We start from the raw sequence: 20,000 nt of genomic DNA, 5'->3' as shown, positions 1-20,000 counted from the left end.
TTCGGTAAGTTACAAGAACAAACTGATTCGACTTTGGTTATGGTCCAAATGCAGATCCAGCCTATTAGTGAGTCACAAATGGTATACTGTTCAGCTTGGTAGAGGGATGCGATCTACTCAGTGCCGTTCTCGTTTCTCAAGTTATTTTATTTGCTTGCAGAAAATTGTTCCTTTTACGTAAACTATATGGAGCATTCCTATAAATATTTGAGAATCTCTGTGGGTTTCAATTGCCACATTTTATTGTCCCACATTTTCATTAGTCTCTGTACCCGTTTTGCCACGACCTGAGGAAGATTTTGGGACGACCTGAGAAGAGGAGGAAGATTATGTTATGTTTTTAAAGTTTCCTGGAAAATTGGAAATTGCATCATACAACACTTGAACCTCACAGGCCTTATATGATACCCTCAGGCAATTGCATACTCTTGAACATACAAAGATATTGAATGCCTGAAATGAGACAAGCAAAGGAATGAATGCCAAGAATGTGTGTGCTCACCTGCTGGCTCAAAACATGCCATTGAGTGCCAAGGAAAAGCTTATCTTCTCACCAGTGAGGATGTGCTGGGTTTCAAAAAAACAATGCACCCCTCATTAAATGTTAGACATTTGTAGCATGTGGTTAGCTTCAGTGAGGCTAAACCACACACTCTTAATTTCTCCCATGAGTCTGCTCTTAACAATTGTCTTATCATAACCCTCAATATCTCACTTAAATGTCAAATTTTTGCCCCATTGATGTTACGTAGAATGATCATTTCATGTTTTTTTTTAATTTTTTACTTCGCCTCGAATGTAAACTAACCAAGACAGAAAAAAAAGTCCTTATCAGTGCTGGTGTTAACGAAAACCATCTCTGTGTGAAAGCAGCATGGGCATGGGTCATGACAATGACAACTCAGCATGCGGACTGGGGCCTAACATCATGACTGGTGAATGGATCAGTGGCAGGAATAATACCCAAATCGGCTGGTCGGCCTGCAGTCGCCTCGACTTGCAGCACTTCATCCGGTAAGATGGGCAACAAAGTTCATTCATGTGGTGGCATATATTGCGTGATCCTACCATTTTCAGAAGATTATCGTGAAGGCAAATTTTATTTGAGATAAATTCTGAATAAAATACCAGCAAACCAACAAAGAAATAGGTATGTGTGTTTGTATACATATTATTACATTCTCTTTATGTGTTCCTTCTTAAAGGAAGAGGTCTGCCAAATGTTTGACATCGCTCGAACCTTAAAAGGCCATTCTACTGATGATGCGTTTCTGCCACAAAGTGGCATATTGAGCAGTTTGGTAGGCTTTATCTAATCTTTGGTGAGTTGTCAGCCATTTATGTCTCGGAATACATTTTCTTCTGAAGAAGAATCCTTGAAATGTATCGCATGTGAAATTGGCGTTAGCACTCACTGCCAGTGCTTGTCTGACAACAGCATGAATAGCAGTATCGCGTGTTACTCTGTCCATCTCCACTCTCTTCTCCGCATTTCGTTGTCTTTCCTGAGCTAAATGACACCAGCTGCCTTCATCAATATCGAACGTCCTCAGGTCTTGTCTCACTTTCTCTCACTGATCTCAGCTTTAGGTGCAGGGCAACGCTGTGACAACCATCCCATTAAGCCCTTCTTCAGCAAAACACACACACACACACACACACACACACACACACACACACACACACACACACACACACACACACACACACACACACACACACACACACACACACACACACACACACACGCGCGCGCGTTAAAATGAGAGCAAGCCCTGGGATCCATGTGAAAGAGATAAGACTCAAACTGTACAATATTGTTGATAAGAAAGCTCGACTTCATCAATTTCATAACAGTGTAATTGCTGTTGTTGTTTTTAAAAAAAAACCATTTCCTCATAAGCTACTGTGATAACAATGGCTTGGGACTTAGGGGTTAATTAATTAGAAAGGTAGTTCCTAACCAGTGTTTGAATAGTTGTCTCATAATTACCCCAATTAGCACTGTCAAGCTCAATTGTCCAGTATAGTTCCTCATCTTATCCACAATCCCTCAGTATTTTCATCGATTATATATGTTCTCCCTGTGCTTCTTATTCTCCCATCTATTAATTAATCACACCTCGTGTGGTGGCGCACAGCCATGCCTCGGGTTGAAGGTAGGGCCTGGCATGTGACATCAATCGAAAACACCCAGCACCCAGAGGTGCGAATAGAAGATGTCTCACACAAAATCGAAATAGCAACAAATACAGCTCCAATGAATGCAAGAAAAAAAAGACAAAATAAAAACATAAAGTGAAATATCAACAGATATATACCAACAATTGTTAGAATTACAAAAGAGCAGACAGATTAAAAAAGATAAAAACGAGTTGGACAGATTGGGCATAGTTCAAGAAGGCCCATTGGAATGGCTAAGAATAGGTCACCTCAACTCGGATGGAGAACAAATCATAATAAATGTCCAAGACCAAGGACACTTCACCAATGGCTTTAATAAAATGGCTGGACTGAGTCAATCGGACAGGTGTATGTTTTGCAATGTAGAAACAGAAAGTATGAGCCACCTCCTATCGGGATGTAAAAAACTCGTGTCAGAACAGCTGAACACACAAAGGCACAACAAGTTATGTGGAGTAATCCACTGACACATTTGCAAAAATTTCAATATCCCAGTTTCAGAAAACTAATGGAAACATGAACCAAAAGCTTTTCCATGAGCCTCAACAATGTATGCAAAAAAAGCAATCATTGAAAACAAGGCAGCAATGCTCACGGACAATCTAAGGATACCATCCAGCGTGAACATGGAAAACAAAGCATTGCGACCAAATATACTGTCATACTTATGCACAAAAAAAGAAAAGATGGCATTGCTAATTGAGGTGTACTCAAGGATTTTGGCCAAAACAATACAAAGATGAAGAAAATGACCAAATTGCAGGATCTCAGAAATGACGTCAAAAGATCCTGGAAGCTTAAGAGCACACACAATGTGCCAGTGATAATTGGAGCGATGGTAATGATAAAGAAGAACCTTACAGAGATGGAAAAAAACCCATCCTTGGGAATATTACTACAAACAAACTCCAGTTGGAAGCTGTCTGGGGCTCAGTGATGATCTTGAAAAGAGCCCTCAGAACAAAAACTTTGAGAACAAGAATAGTTCACAGCTTAGTTCATGAATCGTGATCCCATACCAAAACGAAGGTGGTTACTTCGAGACCTGGGGGGACTCTGTTCCACATTCTTAAAACCGCATATGGAAATAAGAACTTTCGCCACTTGATGATGGCTATTCAGACACTTCGAAAATTAAAGGAATTCTTGGGATCTCACGAATGCCTTTTCAGGGCAACTTCTGAAGAGCACTACATGGTGTTTTAAAAGCAGGACTATGCATTTCTGATAAGTGAATGAAACGTGGTATATCTAGTCTTGTCTTTTAGTTTGTCCTTTATTTTTTCGATTCCTTGACTCTTTCATTATTGCTTTATCACTGGCTGCTGAGATTTCATTGAACCCTCATGTTTGCTTCCCAAAGTGCATTTGTTTTAATTCTATCCCAGGTTTGCCTCCTCTCTGCCTGACCACTTGCCTCACGATGTCATGATTCAGGCTTCATATTCTCTCTTATGCATTGATTTATTCTTTGCCCTGCCAAAGTTCTTACTTTGTGTGTTAGAATACAATTTATTATATAAATAAATAATAACGTATGGATATATTTTCCCTCAAAACAAATTATTTCAGAGAAAACCCCTCTCTGTTGTTATATAAAAATAACAATGTACATGCTGGTATCTTACTCCCACCATTAAGTCATGTAACATCTACTAGTGGGGCAACTTAGCATAACAATTGTGTATTTTGTGAGGAAAGCACCAAATTTGGCACACTCGTAGCCTAACATATTATGAACAGATTTGGATATTGGGCCATCTCAAATTCAGCCGCTGATGGCTGTGGCAGCCATTTTCCACTGCCATCAAAAATTTTGAGATGGCCCAATATCCAAATCTGTTCATAATATGATAGGCAACTAGTGTGCCAAATTTGGTGCTTTCCTCACAAAATGCACAATTGTTATGCTATATTCAGCTGAGTTGCCCCACTCTAAGGATATGGTCAGGTCCTTGTTGCTGTAAGAGCCGTAATACTTTACATCCGTATTTATCATTGGCATGCTGCTGTTATGGAATCCCAGAAGGCAGAAAATACAACTCAAAATGGAATAGGACCTCAAAAGGCAAAAGTTTGTTAAACAATTTAGTTTGAGTTGGTTTTGTTTGTAAGAATGCTTTAATCAATTGATTCCAATTGCTCAAATAAAATGTCATCGAAACTATTAAAGCATTGTATATGTTTCCAGGTTTTATATGCAATTATTGCCTTCACAGTTTTCACTCTAAATAGTTAAACTTCACCACAAACATAAGGAAATTCATTCTTGATCGATTGCCAAATTGTGAACTTGTAAATAGGTCTGGTCAGGTCTGGGAGCATGTGCTGGAGCAATGCACGAAATATGGATTTTGTACGACAGGACCTTGGAAGAGCTTTTAGGGAATTATATTTAGTTGGGTTATTGTCCCAGTGCTATTTGCAAATTATTTTAAATAATTACTTTGGTCAGTTCTGAAAAAAATATAACAGCAACAATGTTAATAAAATGTACTTCAGATGCGAATGTGAATTGCAAATCTTCATCATTTTTTATTTTCAAATGGAAGATTAAATACTGCATTGGCATCATCAGAAGGAACCCGAATAAGTAAAGAGCAAAGATGGAGTCATCAGGAGGAACCTGGACAGGATTTGGGTTTCAGCTGCTACTCTACTACTCTCAAGCCCATCCAGGTGCAACCAAGTGAGCCTTTCAGAAAAGTTTCTGCAATAATTCACTTCTCCTAACAGACATATCGATAAAGAAAGAGAGAATAAAGAGTAAAACAGACAAAAGAAAAGAAAAAGCAAGAATTAGAATGAATAAGGAGAAATGTGAAAAAGTAGAAAGGAATGTGAAAGGAACAATGAACAATGATATCAGGAAGAAAATGGACATATAGATTTCAGAAAGTTACTCCACAAGTATGTTACCAGAGGTGTACAGCAGGTATATGCTACGATATAGCAATCAATGCTCATGGAAAAGTGGAATAACAGCAAGAAAAGAGTCAATTGACAGAAAATGCGGAAAAGGAAAAAGATTGGTTCACCAATCAAGAACATTCAGCCGTGAATATGTTCACAGACCAAGGACAAAAACATGTCAAGGCACTCAACGAGAAGGACAAATACATTATATCAACACTGTTAAACAAGAAATTTCAGAAGAGGTATCTTCAGCTTTCAAAGACGGTTTCTCAGAGCAGATAAAATGGTGGCTGGCCATGAAGGATCCCTGAACTTTACCAATACCACCAGGTTTTTGTAGATGATGAGACAATTGTGAGTTTGGACCTCACATGGGCCTGATGCTTAGTTCTGGCATGTCCAATAGATGCAGAATGGCTGCAAGTTTTATGGAGAGACTGCAGACTTCTGTCTCAGAATATTTGGGTGAGTTCTATATTATAACATTAACGACATGATACTATAATTACCCTCACCAGAGGGTGTTTGGGTCCATTTATTATTTGTGAAATCGAAGATTCACAAGTATATTGGTTGGTCAAGGTCTGTTATTCTGTTTGTCTGTCTGTCTGTCTGCCTCGTATGTCAAATTTCTGACATATTGCAATTCTCCACCAATCTTTATGGAACTTAACCACATGGTATGAATAGTCAAAATCTAGAAGCCTATTGTTTTGAGGTCAGAGGTTAAGATAGCATGAAATCGTCAATTTTCATCCAATTGACTTGAAATTTGAACAGGGTTTGCATATTGGGTCACTGAATTGGTTCACCAATCAAAAGTTAGAAGCCCATTACTTTTGAGGTCCATAGGGCAAGGTCACATCGACTGATTTTTACAACCGCTTGTTACTTGCAAAATCGAAGATTTTTAAAGTATATTGGTCAGTCGATTTTGTTGTCTATTTTTTAGTTTGCTGTCAATCGCCTACAGGTCACAATTTTAGACTGATCTTCATGAAACTTCATCACATGGTTGAGTTTCTCATAAGGAAGAAGCCTATTGTTTTGGAGGCCAAAAGGTCAACAACTTCGGTGAGATTTCTGAAATCCTCAATTTTCATCCGATTGACTTGAAATTTGAAGAGGATTTATATTTCAGATCACTGACTGAATTAAACTAGCCAATTATTTTTGAGGTCAACAGAAACCAAAAGGTCATTATAGGCCAAAGATCAACAACTAAGGTGAGTTTGCTAAAATCCTCAGTTTTCATCCCATTGACTTGGAATTTGAGAGGATTTGCATATCAGGTCACTGAATTCAACCAGCAAACTGTTTCAAATTTGGCACATTTGTCACCAAATTTGGCATACTAGTAGCCTAACCAATTATGAACAGATTTGGATATTGGGCCATCTCAAATGCTGGTATCTTACTCCCACCATTAAGTCATGTAACATCTACTACTGGGGCAACTTAGCATAACAAGGTTCCTTTAGTCTTTGTAACAAGGATCTTTGAGGTCAACAACGGCCGAATTTCTAAAATTGTCAATTCTCATCCAATTGACTTGAAATTTGAAGAGGAGTTGCATATTTGGGCATTTAATTCAAACATCAATTATTTTTTAAGTCAAATTTGTTTCATGGACTTTGCAAGTGTCGTGCTCTGCATGACATCTTTTTCTTGTATGTTTGTCTGTCTGTCTATCTGTCTGCATCCAATGTACTAACATGGGCCACAACCATCACGTAGTGGTATCCAGTAGTACACGCTATCATTTTTCAAACGAGCATCTCACCTATAAAGTATGTACAATTATAATGTGAGTACATCGATAAAGTATAGACTATTAAATTGTGAACATGTCTATAAAATACATACTATTGCAATGCGAGCACGCTTATAAAGTACATAGTATTGCAATGCGAGCATGCCTATAAAGTACAAACTATTACAATGTGAGCATGCCTATAAAGTACGTATTTTTAGAATGTGAGTTTCTTGATAAAGGATGCACTATTAATAATATGAGTACATGCATTAAGAACTTGAGTGCATCAATCTCTGATTGCTCTTACGTGTTATTGTCATTATTTCAACAAACATGTATGTCAGGGACAGTGGACATTATATATAAGGTACAATCCTCAAGACCTGTAAATATTTGTTGCAAAACTTACAAATCATGAAATTATAGATCATTTCAGAATAGACCATTTACTTTCCAATAAAAGTTGTTTGTGTCTTTTACTTTATTTGCATTGAGCCATTATTTTCGAAGTTTGTGCTGTTTGCATGAAGTATGTGGGTACTGTAAATGTAAGGAATTCTATGAGAGTTACAGGCTTTGTTGCAGTGCCTGTTGAAATAGCAGAGCTGCACAGCCAACCAAGTGTGTGGATGGTTTGTTGCAAATTGCAGAGCAGTGGGAAGTGCTTGCATGGTGAGTGGTGATGCTTCACCACCAGAGGTAGAGGTGACACACTACCCTCAACATGCCAACAACATCCAGCAGGCTGAGGTGAGGACATGAGGAAACTGATGCCTCGAGCTTATCTGAACACAACTTAATGTTTATTATTGAAGAATTGTTATCGTTTGGAAAACCTTTTTTCAGTATCTACCTTGATGACACTTTCTCTGTGATTTTGTCTGGTCTGCTTTCTGTAAAGTTTATTGCGGTGTGTGAATGAGATTTAGGTCATGTTATCTGTTTTACAAATTTCAGTGGTAAAAGTTGTACAAAAACATGAAGGCAACAGATTTGTTCCCATTTAATAGTCTTAACAACAAACTATCAACTTGTTTTGTCTGTCCCTTGATCTGTTTTATCACCGAGGGGTCACATTGGCATTTAACACCAATTAAAAGTTTCTGCAGTCATTGATGCCAGTTAGCATCTCCTCTGTTCGTGAACTCAGGAAAGAAATTTGACATTCGAGAAGGGCACGACTGACACACAACTTTATTTCTCAAAGCACCTTTGGAGATTAACAATTTGACTGCTTTATCATGTGTGCATTCACATCCTGTCCACTTCAAGGAGGGGTCAATGACTTATGTAATGCTGTATGCTTGCCGGGAATACACCTTAGTGATTTTCTTCCCTTTTGTGTACGTATATTGTTTGTGGTGCCGAACCCAGCTCGTTCTCGAACACTGCAACCAAAGATTTGTGCTTCATGAACATGAATGGTTGTACAGGTTGGCGGCTACCAATCAAATGGATCTTTGTCAGTCGGGGTCTGTGACTTCTGAGTGACGTTACAGTGATCACATCAACAGCGTAACGTTTTTGAAACTTTTATTTCAAATAAACAGATATAACGTCAACTGAGGAAGTTCACCAATACATACAATGTCCAACTCCGATTCTCACGTTGAGTTGTTTCCACCCAGTGTCCCTGTCCTGCCGGCACAATGCACACATGTTCACCTCGTTTTCCAGGGCTGCTGAGCGATGAGTCTTGTCGCCGTGTTCTCTCTCATATGCTTGCCCATCCAGGATGATTGGAGAGCTCAAAGGAATTCTTTCCCGATACACAATCATAATGAGCTTTAATCAACCTGATTATAATCAGCTCCACATGTTAACAACTGCTCGAGACATTAGCACCTTGTTCACTCATCAGAGTTAAATCTAGCATCGGGATGATCAAAACACACTTCTCGTTGCATTTCACACCTCTCTCTACACCTCCCTGTCGTGGGTTTATAAAGAAACACAAATATCTCACGCCTTCTTGCAAATATGATTCTTGTCGAGACTTGAAGTTTAGTCTGAGAATGTTCCAACATTTTCATGAATCTCACCAGGCAGTTTACAGTACAATACTGCCTTCCACAGTCAAAATTAGCTCCTTACATGAAGCAGTTTATAATACAATTCATCGATGCGTCCTACAATCACTTAAAACATGTAACCATCCATTTTAATTGTTCATTTAAAGGAATTTACTAATGCTTATCTACAAATAACACAACTAATGATTACTGGCAAAAACATCGAGCTTTCAACTGACAATGCTGTACATGTTCAACACTAACCATACGTCTATACATAAATATGACATAAGCATTGAGTTCAGCAAATTCAAAGTAAAATGAAAGACAAGTCCATTGATACTACATCTGTGAAAGATGAACAAATGATTTACAGTGATACCCGAGAATACCATAATGTGTGCGCATGTTGTCGCACATAATATAACACACATTTGGCAGTGAGCTTGAAAGACATGCTTCAACAAAGCCTGCAAACCAATAGGGCAATAGCTCATATTTGGAATAAATATTACGTCAGAATAAAACCCAGGTGACACAGTTGAAGGGAAAAACTCTACATTTTCACAATACAGTACTCTCAGTCCGCATCAATCCAAATCGACAAATAAACTTTTCAAGACCTCAACAGGCACTTGTCTGATTGTATGAATTCAAGTGAAGCAGGTTTTGCAAATGGCAGCCACTAGCTAGATGTAAGAAATTATTAAATATCCATTAATTTTTAACTGTATTTATTTTAATATAATGTCGAGGCTCATGGAGGAGCTTTAACATATAACGGATCAGGATGTAACACAACAAAACTAGGATGTAACCAGGCTGAACAGTTTACTTTTTGTATCCCATTGATGGGACGAATCTGGATCCGGACCTTAACCAAAATCGAATCAGCTTGTACTTTTCACCAACCCAACTCATCCACCAAGTTTTGTCATAATCCGTCCACAACTTTTTGACATATTATGCTATTATATATCGTTTTCAGCCCCATCTCTCAATGTTGAACATGGACTTAAAAAAAAAAAATTGCATCTGGATCTTCACCAAAATCTAATCAATTCGTCCTTGTCACACACCCAACCTGTCCACCAAATTTAATACGAATCCATTCATAATTTTTTAAGATATCCTGCTCAGAGACAAACAATCAAACAGACAGACAGATGGGGGTGAAAACATAACTTCCGTCAACCTTCAGTGGTGGGGCCAATGAACAGGAGAAAGAGAAGAGGGAAATGCACCAACGGCAGGGATGAAGGACAAAAAAGAGGGATACTTGGATAAATATTGGATGTGGGGAAGAAAGAGGGCCAGGAGAGGACACAGAGGTTGAATAAGATGGATACAGCCCAAATTCTCAGGAAGGAAAAACTGGAAACTTGGAAATGGTTGGGCTTGGAGGGAGGATTAAAAGGGTGGAAAATATTATGGTTTTAGATGGGGGATGATCAGAGATGGTGGTGAAGAGCTGTCTTGAAGCCATGGAGAAAAGATTAAGATTGAAGAGACTGCAAAGTTGGTTCCACAGAAAAAGAGGAACAAATGAGTAGGAGTGATCAGTGATGCTGGATTTGGGTACAGAAAGGAGGTGGTAGAAGACAGAGAGAGACCATCGACCTGTCTGCAATGTGGAAGTGATAGGCCCAGAGACTTGTAGCTTCATCGCGGGAGATTCCAATGATCTTGAGTGCCTTGGTTTCCATGACATCAAGCTGAGCAAGTTGTGAGGCAGGGTTGCCAGCCCAGATGGGAAAGCAGTACTCCTCAAGCAGTGGATGAAGACCTTGTAGGTGTATAATTACTTCAGTATGAAAAATGTAGTACGTAGCATTAGCACAGATTGACGTATAACATTTTCTGGAAATCTCAAGTAATGGAGAATATTTGTTTGACTTGAGTTTGATGGCATCAACCCAAAATTATCAAGTGTGATAAAAATTAAATCTGCAACATTTTACAGAATAACATGCTACATATTTGTTGTGTGTTTGGCTTTGATTAGAGCACATTGCTACACTTATGATACTTTCAAGTTCGGCTGCACAGGGATTTTATATGATTCGCAAATGATGGAAGTCTTAACTGTCTCTGCTGTCATGTACAGTATTGCATTATACAATGATCAATGTCAGACAAAGACAGACTGGTTCACTGTGTTTGGCCATCGTGGTCAGTTGTTATTTGTTTAGCTAATAAAAAGCCAGACCATAAAAAGAAAGTCAGTAAAATGATTATCACGTGTTGATATGTTCAATGCATTACATCATATCAGCCAACACATTGCTGCCTCTTTACGTACAAGCCAACAATACCACACTGTAACAATGTTTCTCCATTTTACAGGTAGATTTACTTCGTTAAAGATAAGTATTTCTGCAATTCCTGCAACTCAAAAAGCCACGATTTTACAAATTATCGTATTTCCCAAAATACAGCAATCTTGTACCTCTATGGATGTGACGAGTGGAGGGCATTATATTAAGATTAGCTGTTGTACTGTATCATCATTTCTGCATTTGGAAATAATATCAAGGTTGCATCAATCCTATAATATAAGAAGAAAATTTTTCTGAAGAAAAGCAAACCTCCATTTCATTAAGGGATCATGATTCATGGACCAATTTGTGAAGTTTAGTTGTTCTCAAAGTTTTGTTACAAAGGCTCTCTTCAGGATCGTCACCGTGCCCAAAATACAGTCCACAAGAAAATGCTTATGATTGGGATTACATTAAACATTACAGCTTCCAACAGTAGTCCATTTGTAGTAATATTCCATGGATGTTTTTTAAAGATCTCCATCAGGTTTTTCTTTATCATTCCCATTGCTCCAATTATCACTGGTACAATGTCAGTGTTCTTCAGCTTCCAAGATCTTTTGACTTCATTACCTTCGCAAACTTTGTTGCGAAGGTTATGTTTTGATCGCTGTGTATTTATTTATTTATTTGTTTGTTTGTGAATATGTGTGTTTGTTTGTTTGTTATTTGCATAACTCCAAAAATATTGAACTGAATCGTAGCAAATTTGGTGGGATGATTGATTATTATCTCAGGACCATTTGATTAGATTTTGGGAGCGATCGGGTCAAAGGTCAAGGTCAAGGTCATGAAAAGGTCAAAATCGTCTTTTTACCATAGCGCGGTCAATTTGTATCCAATTTGCATGCAACTAATGCCAAAATGTTCAGAATTCAATGCCCCATCTTGCATACCTGCATGCATTTTTATACCGTATTCTATTCTATCCAGGCTGTGAACAATTTAATTCTTTTCATTTTACAATTTTCGAGTATGGCCTTATTTAGTCGTAAGTGGTCTATTGTTCCAAAGCATCCTCTCTTACATACCTTCTGTTCTGCCTCAAGGCCTCATTGTCATGTTAGGGTGTGTGTGTGTGTGTGTGTGTGTGTGTGTGTGTGTGTGTGTGTGTGTGTGTGTGTGTGTGTGTGTGTGTGTGTGTGTGTGTGTGTGTGTGCGTGCTGGTGTGTGCACGTGCACTTGAGTCTGTACTGCATCTACTTTATAGAGATGGTTCATTCATTCTCAGATCTAGTAAAATCTATAATCCCCATTAAGACTTTGCATTGTTAAATTATTAAAGAAATCAAAAGGACATTGATTGAGATATGCTACCTGTGATGGGAAGCATAGAAAAGCTGTTGTTTCAGTTGTTAACATTTCATTGAATCCCTCTTATGCTTCGACGAAGGGTTAGTACCCAAAATGTCAGCTTTTCTTAGCTTTCCAAGGTGGCTAGCATGCCTTGTTCAACATTTATTTGAGATCATCCAACCTTTTCTCTGATTTCAACACAATTCCACACCCTAGGCTCCACAAAATTTTGCATAATTTCTGGGTATACCAAGGGTTACGACGTGGCGCAATCCCCCCACTCCCACCCCACCCCCTTACACCCCACAGCAAGGAAATTCTCTGTATGTGTGCAGTGTATGTACGTGTGTGTACATCTCAAAACTAGAAGGGCACTGGGTAGAGTGCGTACCAAAATGGATCTTCACCAAAATCGAATCAGTTCGTACTTGTCACACACCCAACCTGTCCACCAAGTGTCATCCAGATACGTTCACAACTTTTTAAGATATCCTGCACACAAACAAACAGACAAATGAAAAATCACTAATAGAGTGGCAACTTGGCAAAACAGCACAAAGTAGAATGGCACTTGGGAGAGCACATACCTCTGCCAGGTGTAATAGTTCACGTTTTGTATCCCATTGATGGGCTGGATCGAACCAAAATCAAATCCGTTTGTTCTTGTCACCTATCCAACTCATCCACTTTGTTTTGTCATAACTCGTCCACAACTTTTTGAGATATTGTGATATATTTAATTTTTGGTCCAATCTATCAATTTTAGAAATTAGGCGTGTTGACCTTTTGACTTTAAAATTAAATGGCAGTTGAATTCAGCAACCTGACATAAAAATGTTCTTCAAATTTCATATCAATCGGATGAAAATTGAGGATTTTAGAAAATTTGGCCCAAATTGGCCTTTTGACCTATCTTGACCTTTTTGCTTTTGTTTACCTCAAAATTAATAGGTGGTTGAATTCAGTGAGCTGATATGCAAATCCTGTTCAAATTTCAAGTCAATCGGATGAAAATTGAGGTTTTAGAAAATTTGGCCCAAATTGTCTGATTTACCTACGTCGACCTTCTGGCCTATGCTTACCACAAAATTAGTAAGTGATTGAATTCAGTGACCAGATGTGCAAATGCTCTTCAAATTTCAAGTTAATTGGATTAAAATTGAGAATTTTAGATATTTGGCCTATGTTGACCTCTTAGTATAAGTTGACCTCAAAAGTAATAGGTGTTTGAGTTCACTGACCTGTTCTGCAAATGTTATTCAAATTTCAAGTCAATCGGATGAAAATTGAGGATTTTAGAATATTTGGCCCAATTTGGCCCGAATTGGACTATGGTGATCTCAAAATTAAAAGGTGGTTGAGTTCAGCGACCTGATATGCAAATGCTCTTCAAATTTCAAGTCAATCTGATGAAAATTGAGGATTTTAGAATATTTGGCCCAATTTGGCCTGAATTGGACTATGGTGATCTCAAAATTAAAAGGTGGTTGAGTTCAGTGACCTGATATGCAAATGCTCTTCAAATTTCAAGTCAATCCGATGAAAATTGACAATTTTAGAAACAATTTAAAAAGTTGGCCAATTTTGAGTTGACTTTTTGGTCTATATTGACCTTTTGACCTATCATAATCTCAAAAGTAATAGGTGGTTGAATTCAATGACCTGATATGCAAAATACTCTTCAACTTTCAAGTCAATCGGATGAAATTTGAGGATTTTAGAAAACTTGGCTCAAATTGGCCTTTTAGCCTCTAGACTTTTTTTGGTCGACCAAATTTTACGAAACTTCAATGCAGGACCGTCTGAAGGTCGGTGGTATTAACCTTTGGAAATTTCAGAACGATCAGTTGAGCGGTTTGGGCTGGAGGCGAGCGGACAGACAAACAAACAAACACACAAACACAAGCAAACTAAGCCGAGCAATATACTTGTCAATTTTTTTTTTTTTGCTAAGTTACAAACAGACAGAAAGGGGTGAAAAGATATCCTCTTCAGCTTGGGTGGTGGAGGTAATAAAATAAAAAAACCGACAACATGAGACTGCCCTACAACATGACTGAGGCATGACATGCCCTCCAATAAGGACATGAGGCAATTTGGCCCAACATTGCCGTGATGCACTCCCCGGTTAACTTTTGTGCTTCAGCTTTAACATCAATCTTCTTGATAGTTTACTCAAGTCGAAATAACCCGATCTTGATCAGGTGACCGAACTTGTCAATATACTGCACAGTGGGGTTAAAAAGTACCAGTCCAGTCGGAAATTGATGAATTGAGACCTGATAGCACAAGAAATCATTGTAATATGAAACCAAAAGCACTTTCATGGGATTTCCACGAACTCTTCAGGATATAACAACACTTATTATAGGAGAAATCAAATCTGTCTTTACATATCTATACTAATAAATGTCAGTGTGTGTGTCAGTGTGTCCTCCATAACTACAAAACCATGAAACCTAACGGCCTGAAACTTTACAGGCATGCTAAGAGAACTCTAAGGAAGTGCATGAATGGAAATTGGGCATTTGGGTTAATTAAAACAGCCCTTTTGAAGATGATTAACAGCCTTATTTAATTATATCCTTTATCAAGATGTCACCTTTGGTCAGCCCCTTCCTCAGCCCACTCTCCCTCACAGGGGTCTTAATTTGCCATTTTTTGGCCAACTGAAATGGCCTCGGACTAATTAAAGTACATAATTGAAATTTCATTTCAGATATGAGGATCAGATCAAGTGGAATAAATCACTGTCAAAATATGGAGTGAAATCTGAAAATTTTAAGAAACCAGCGATATTTTGTTTTTTTGCGGGTGTGTTCCAGGACCAATCAGCTTGCTATCACTTGCCAAGCCAGCCGTTCCTTATCAATCATTTCATTGCAGTGCTCGCTTGAATGCCTTAGCCACTTGGCGAGCACTCTACAAGCTGCTTGGATGTTTGTTTGCAAGCCATGGCAATCCACGCCAAAAGTACCCGCACTATCACTCTGCACTGTCCCTCGACTAAACACAATAAAAAAATACACCGATCAATATTCAAAGTTCAGGTCCCACCCCTTGCATTGGATCCCGCGGTGTCAACTCTGCCGTCCCTTCTAAACTGGTATTTATACGCCACGGGGAGACAGTAGACAGCAGTGTAAATTGCTGGTTTTTATTTATCACAGCTGTTTATGAAAATACAATTACAAATTGACATTCAATACAATGTCAGGTGATAATGTAAATTAAGTACTTATGTTAACGTGTGTTCCGTTGTATTAGTAAAATCTGACAAAAGTTTTAAATGTAACCTTCACTTTGGAGTTGTATAGTCATGCTGAGCATTGTCAGGAGATGCTCGGAGATACTCGGAGATGCGCCCCTTGGTGGAGTACTTTAGAGGTTATTATGGGAGAGTTCTTTCCAAAAACCATTTTACATGTTCATTGCAGACATTTCAGGGAATGTAGTGGCAGATGAAGGAACAGCAGGGGGAATTCATTCATTCATTCATTCCTTACACCATATGTTGACCAAACTTGTATCTATTTTTATTAATGAATTGAAATTTTAAAAACCATCCCTGGGAATACTACTACAAATGAACTACAGTTGGAAGCCTTCAGGGGCTCAGCGACAATCCTGAAGGGAGCCCTCGGCACAAAACTTTGAGAACAGAAAACTTCATAGCTTGGTCCGTGAATCGTGACCCCTTACCGAAATGAATGTGGATAATTTGAGCCTGCCCTGGGATGACTCTATCCCACATTCTGAAACCCACATATGTAGCTACCAATCAACCACACACACACACACACACACACACACACACACACACACACACACACACACACACACACACACACACACACACACACACACACACACACACACTTTGAGACCTGGGGTGGGAGCATTTAAAACCCACTCTATCTTCCTGGTACAGGTCTGCCTGCATGCATGCATGCTCGTACATGCAGCTACCTTTGCACGGATTATTTTTGCACGAACGGCGGATTATTCGAGACCTGGGAGGGATCCGTTGCACCTTCTCTAACTCACATATGTGGATAACGACCAACCAACACACACACAGCTATGTGCATTAATGAAATAAAATGACTTCATCCACAAGAGTTGCAGCTTAATGCAGAACAACTCTGGAAACATCGCAAAGTTCAATCACCCGTGAAATAAACATTGCAGAAAATGTGCCATTTTGCCTGCTCGTCTGTGCACATGTCACATGGTACATTAGTTCGGAGTCCACGCAAACATAAATACTTTCTTTTAAAATGTCCGTTTTTTGCCAGATTTGCTTTAATTCCCTGTAAGGCGCATCACAAAACATCCGAAAATATAGACATAGACCCGGCAGACGCTATGGATAGGCAGTCCCTCTGGGGGACAGGTCATGAGGTCTTGCAGTGAATGCATTAAATCATACAACTCAATGAAGCTGGTTCCGTGAAATAAACATTGCAGAAAATTTGCCGTAATGTCTGCTCGTCTGTGCGTGTCACATGGTACATCGGTTCGAGGTCCATGCAAACGTTATAACTTTATTTTAAAATGTCTCTTTTTTCCAGATTTGCTTTGATTCCCTGTGGAGCACCTCACGAAACCTCCCAAAATATAGACACAGATCTGGCAGATGCGATGGATAGGCAGTCCCTCGGGGGACAGGGTGCGAAGTCAAGCAATGAATGCATTAAATCATACAGCTCAATGAAGCTCGTTAATTTTGTTATGTTCCTAAGTTTTTTTTGTTCACTCAATATAATTCTCCAAACAGTAGAAAATATAAGTTTAATGCTTTGGAAATTTCACATTTTTAGCCGCGTCGCGTTGCGAACGCTGGCTCTAAGAGAGCTCCGCGTTGTTCTTCTTCTTTTTCTTCTTCTTCTTGTTCTTCTTCTGGTGAAGACAAAACCTTTAGGATACGGCTCTTGGACACATTTGTCCTTGTTTGTGTATGCATGGAGAAGGGAACATCGCCTTGCTTGCTTAAAGTAAATAGGTATATTGGCTTCATTTTAAGACTCGTTATTCATTTTTATTATCAGATTTCACAACAGATTTTGACACTTATTTAGGCTGGACGATATCCGATCCTCCAAACCGAAATAATATTTCGATGAGATACTTCAATTCCTCCATGAGAGTAGATAATGGAAAATCGTATCTTATAATGCATGAAATCGCTACAAGTTCCTAATTTGAAAACTTATAGTACTTGCAAAAGTGATGTACACAACGATTCATGGCTATGATGAACATGCATTCAGTAATGAGTGAGGAAAGTGAAAAAAAAACTATCGCTAAGAAATCGTTGCGCCCTGTTCCAAGTCAGGGCATGGTTGAGCAGGCCAAAAAACATGGTGGCTTTCCCAGGAAACACCTTAACACCCAAAGAGCGAGATAGCAGAGGATCGCCTGATGAAAGATATAGTTAAATAATGCCGTTAATTATCTTCAAAAGGGGTGTTTTAATTAATCCAAACACCCAATTTTCACTCTTGCACTTTCTTGGAGTTTTCTTCGTATGCATGCAAAGTTTCAGGCTTATGGGTTTTATGGTTTTGGAGTTATGGAGGACACACATGCACGCACGCACGCACGCTCGCACACACACACACACACACACACACACACACACACACACACACACACACACACACACACACACACACACACACACACACACACATTGCCTTTTATTGATATAGGTTGTGCAGTGTTCACTTTGTGGAATGTTGTGCTTGATGAAATGTTTGCTGCTTTCAAAAAGTAATGACTTGTTATTTCGACTCACACATAATCCATGAGACAAGTTGAAACAACCATCATGAATGAATGAACAACAAATGCGAATGAAGCATTAATTTATAATTTATTGAGTGCGAATGAACAATGTGAAGAAAATAATAAATTTTGACCATCTTCTTCTCCTTCTCTTCCCTTTATAATGGGTGAGATCCAATGGTATCCAGCTTCTGCCCTGCCTTGTCCATGATACTCCTCCACTTCTCTCTGCCCTCAGCCAACACTCTCCATTCTCTAACCACACCCACATTATTGATATCCCTTCTCACACAATCTTCCCATGTCAGCTACAGTCTACCTCTTTTCATCATGCCTCAACCTATCTGCTCTCTTTGCCATTCTCTCTTCCTCCATCCTCACCATGTGTCCCACTCACTTCAGCTGGCTTTTCACCAATCTCCCCATCAAGCTCATCTGCCCACCAATCTCCTCCTTCAGTTCACCTATCTTCCTATCCACCCTCAGTTCATCCATCCTCCTTCTATCCACCCTCACCACTCCCACAATCCTCCTAACCCAGTTCTCACAGACCTGCAACCTCTGTTGTTGTCTCTGTCAGTCCCACCGTTTTGAGACCATAAAGGTAGGCCAGCATCACACAAGACACCAAAACATTTCCTTTCAATTTCCTTAATACTTTTCTGTCTGCCATTAATCCCTCTACCCTCCTCCATGCATTCACACCCACCTGAATCTTCTTCTGCACCTTCCCTGGTCATTGTTCCCCACTCATATACTCAAACGTATTTCCCTCTGATCTCCTTCCCCTCGAACCTGATATTCATTTCTTTTCTCCGCTGCCCGACCCACATCACCTCAGTCTTCTCCATTCTCAAATTCAGCCAATGCTTCCAAAATGCCTCCTTCCACTCCCCCAATACTTCCTGCATCTCCCACTTACTCTCTGCCACAACAGCCAGATCATCCATAGACAACATCCAATGCAGAATATCTTTCATATTTAACCTCCTGCTTACCAGTTTCATCATCATGATAAGCATGAGTGGGCTGAGAGTGCTTCCTTGCCACAAACATCACCGATGTTCATGCTGAATTCCTTCGACATCCCAGGACCAACCAAAACTCTTCCCTTTGTTCCCTTATACATCTCTTCCAGCAACTGAACTTCTGCTTTCGGCACTCCCATCCATCTCAATGTCGCCATCACAATCTTTCTTGGGACAGTGCCATTGGCCTTCTCCAGATCCACAAAACCCAATGCCATTTCATCCTGTACCTGCAACCTTTTCTCCATGAGCACACATATGTGTTTATTGTCCCCCTTCAGGACTGTACAGGTTGTGAAAACGAAACCACTTGGCCACAAAGACCACATAGCAACTGGCTGCATCCTTGGTGGCGAACACCATCGAGAAGCGGCCAGCTACCCCAGACTCCAAAGCATGGTCCAAACTTGCCTCAACCTCGTGACTGTGGATCTCAAGCTCTACCAAATGAAGGTGGAGCTGGATCTCAGCCTGAATCACCTCAAATGCCACATCCTGCCCCTGAGAATGAGCTGGGGAAAAATTACCAGGTGTGCTCGGCAATGGCTTCCAAAGAAACATACATATTTTTGAAGATTGGCTTGTGATATAGGCTTATTGAAACTACCACGATGATGAAGTTCTTCTGTTTGTTTATTTTCAGAAACAAGGCTCATTGCAGATCTTGCATGTAAAAAAATATAACTAAAACAAAGATTAC

The 20,000-nt window shown here is 39.4% G+C and overlaps 1 protein-coding gene across 2 annotated transcripts in view; it reads left to right on the top strand.

Moving 5' to 3' along the window:
* The window catches only part of LOC147015502 (A disintegrin and metalloproteinase with thrombospondin motifs 17-like), a 359,529-nt gene that overhangs the window by 190,244 nt on the left and 149,285 nt on the right, over positions 1 to 20,000 (top strand). For both annotated transcript variants that reach the window (XM_085850288.1, XM_085850287.1), the window contains exons 11-13: positions 874 to 1,014; positions 7,507 to 7,606; positions 19,582 to 19,830. In XM_085850288.1, the coding sequence (XP_085706414.1) occupies positions 874 to 1,014; positions 7,507 to 7,606; positions 19,582 to 19,830 (490 nt within the window). The remainder of the gene's footprint in view (positions 1 to 873; positions 1,015 to 7,506; positions 7,607 to 19,581; positions 19,831 to 20,000) is intronic.

Source organism: Eptatretus burgeri, chromosome 12 (genome assembly GCF_056783735.1).
Source record: "Eptatretus burgeri isolate ZD-2024b chromosome 12, Ebu_testis_v1, whole genome shotgun sequence".
Taxonomy (NCBI): domain Eukaryota; kingdom Metazoa; phylum Chordata; class Myxini; order Myxiniformes; family Myxinidae; genus Eptatretus; species Eptatretus burgeri.
This window is presented reverse-complemented; position numbering and strand designations above follow the sequence as displayed.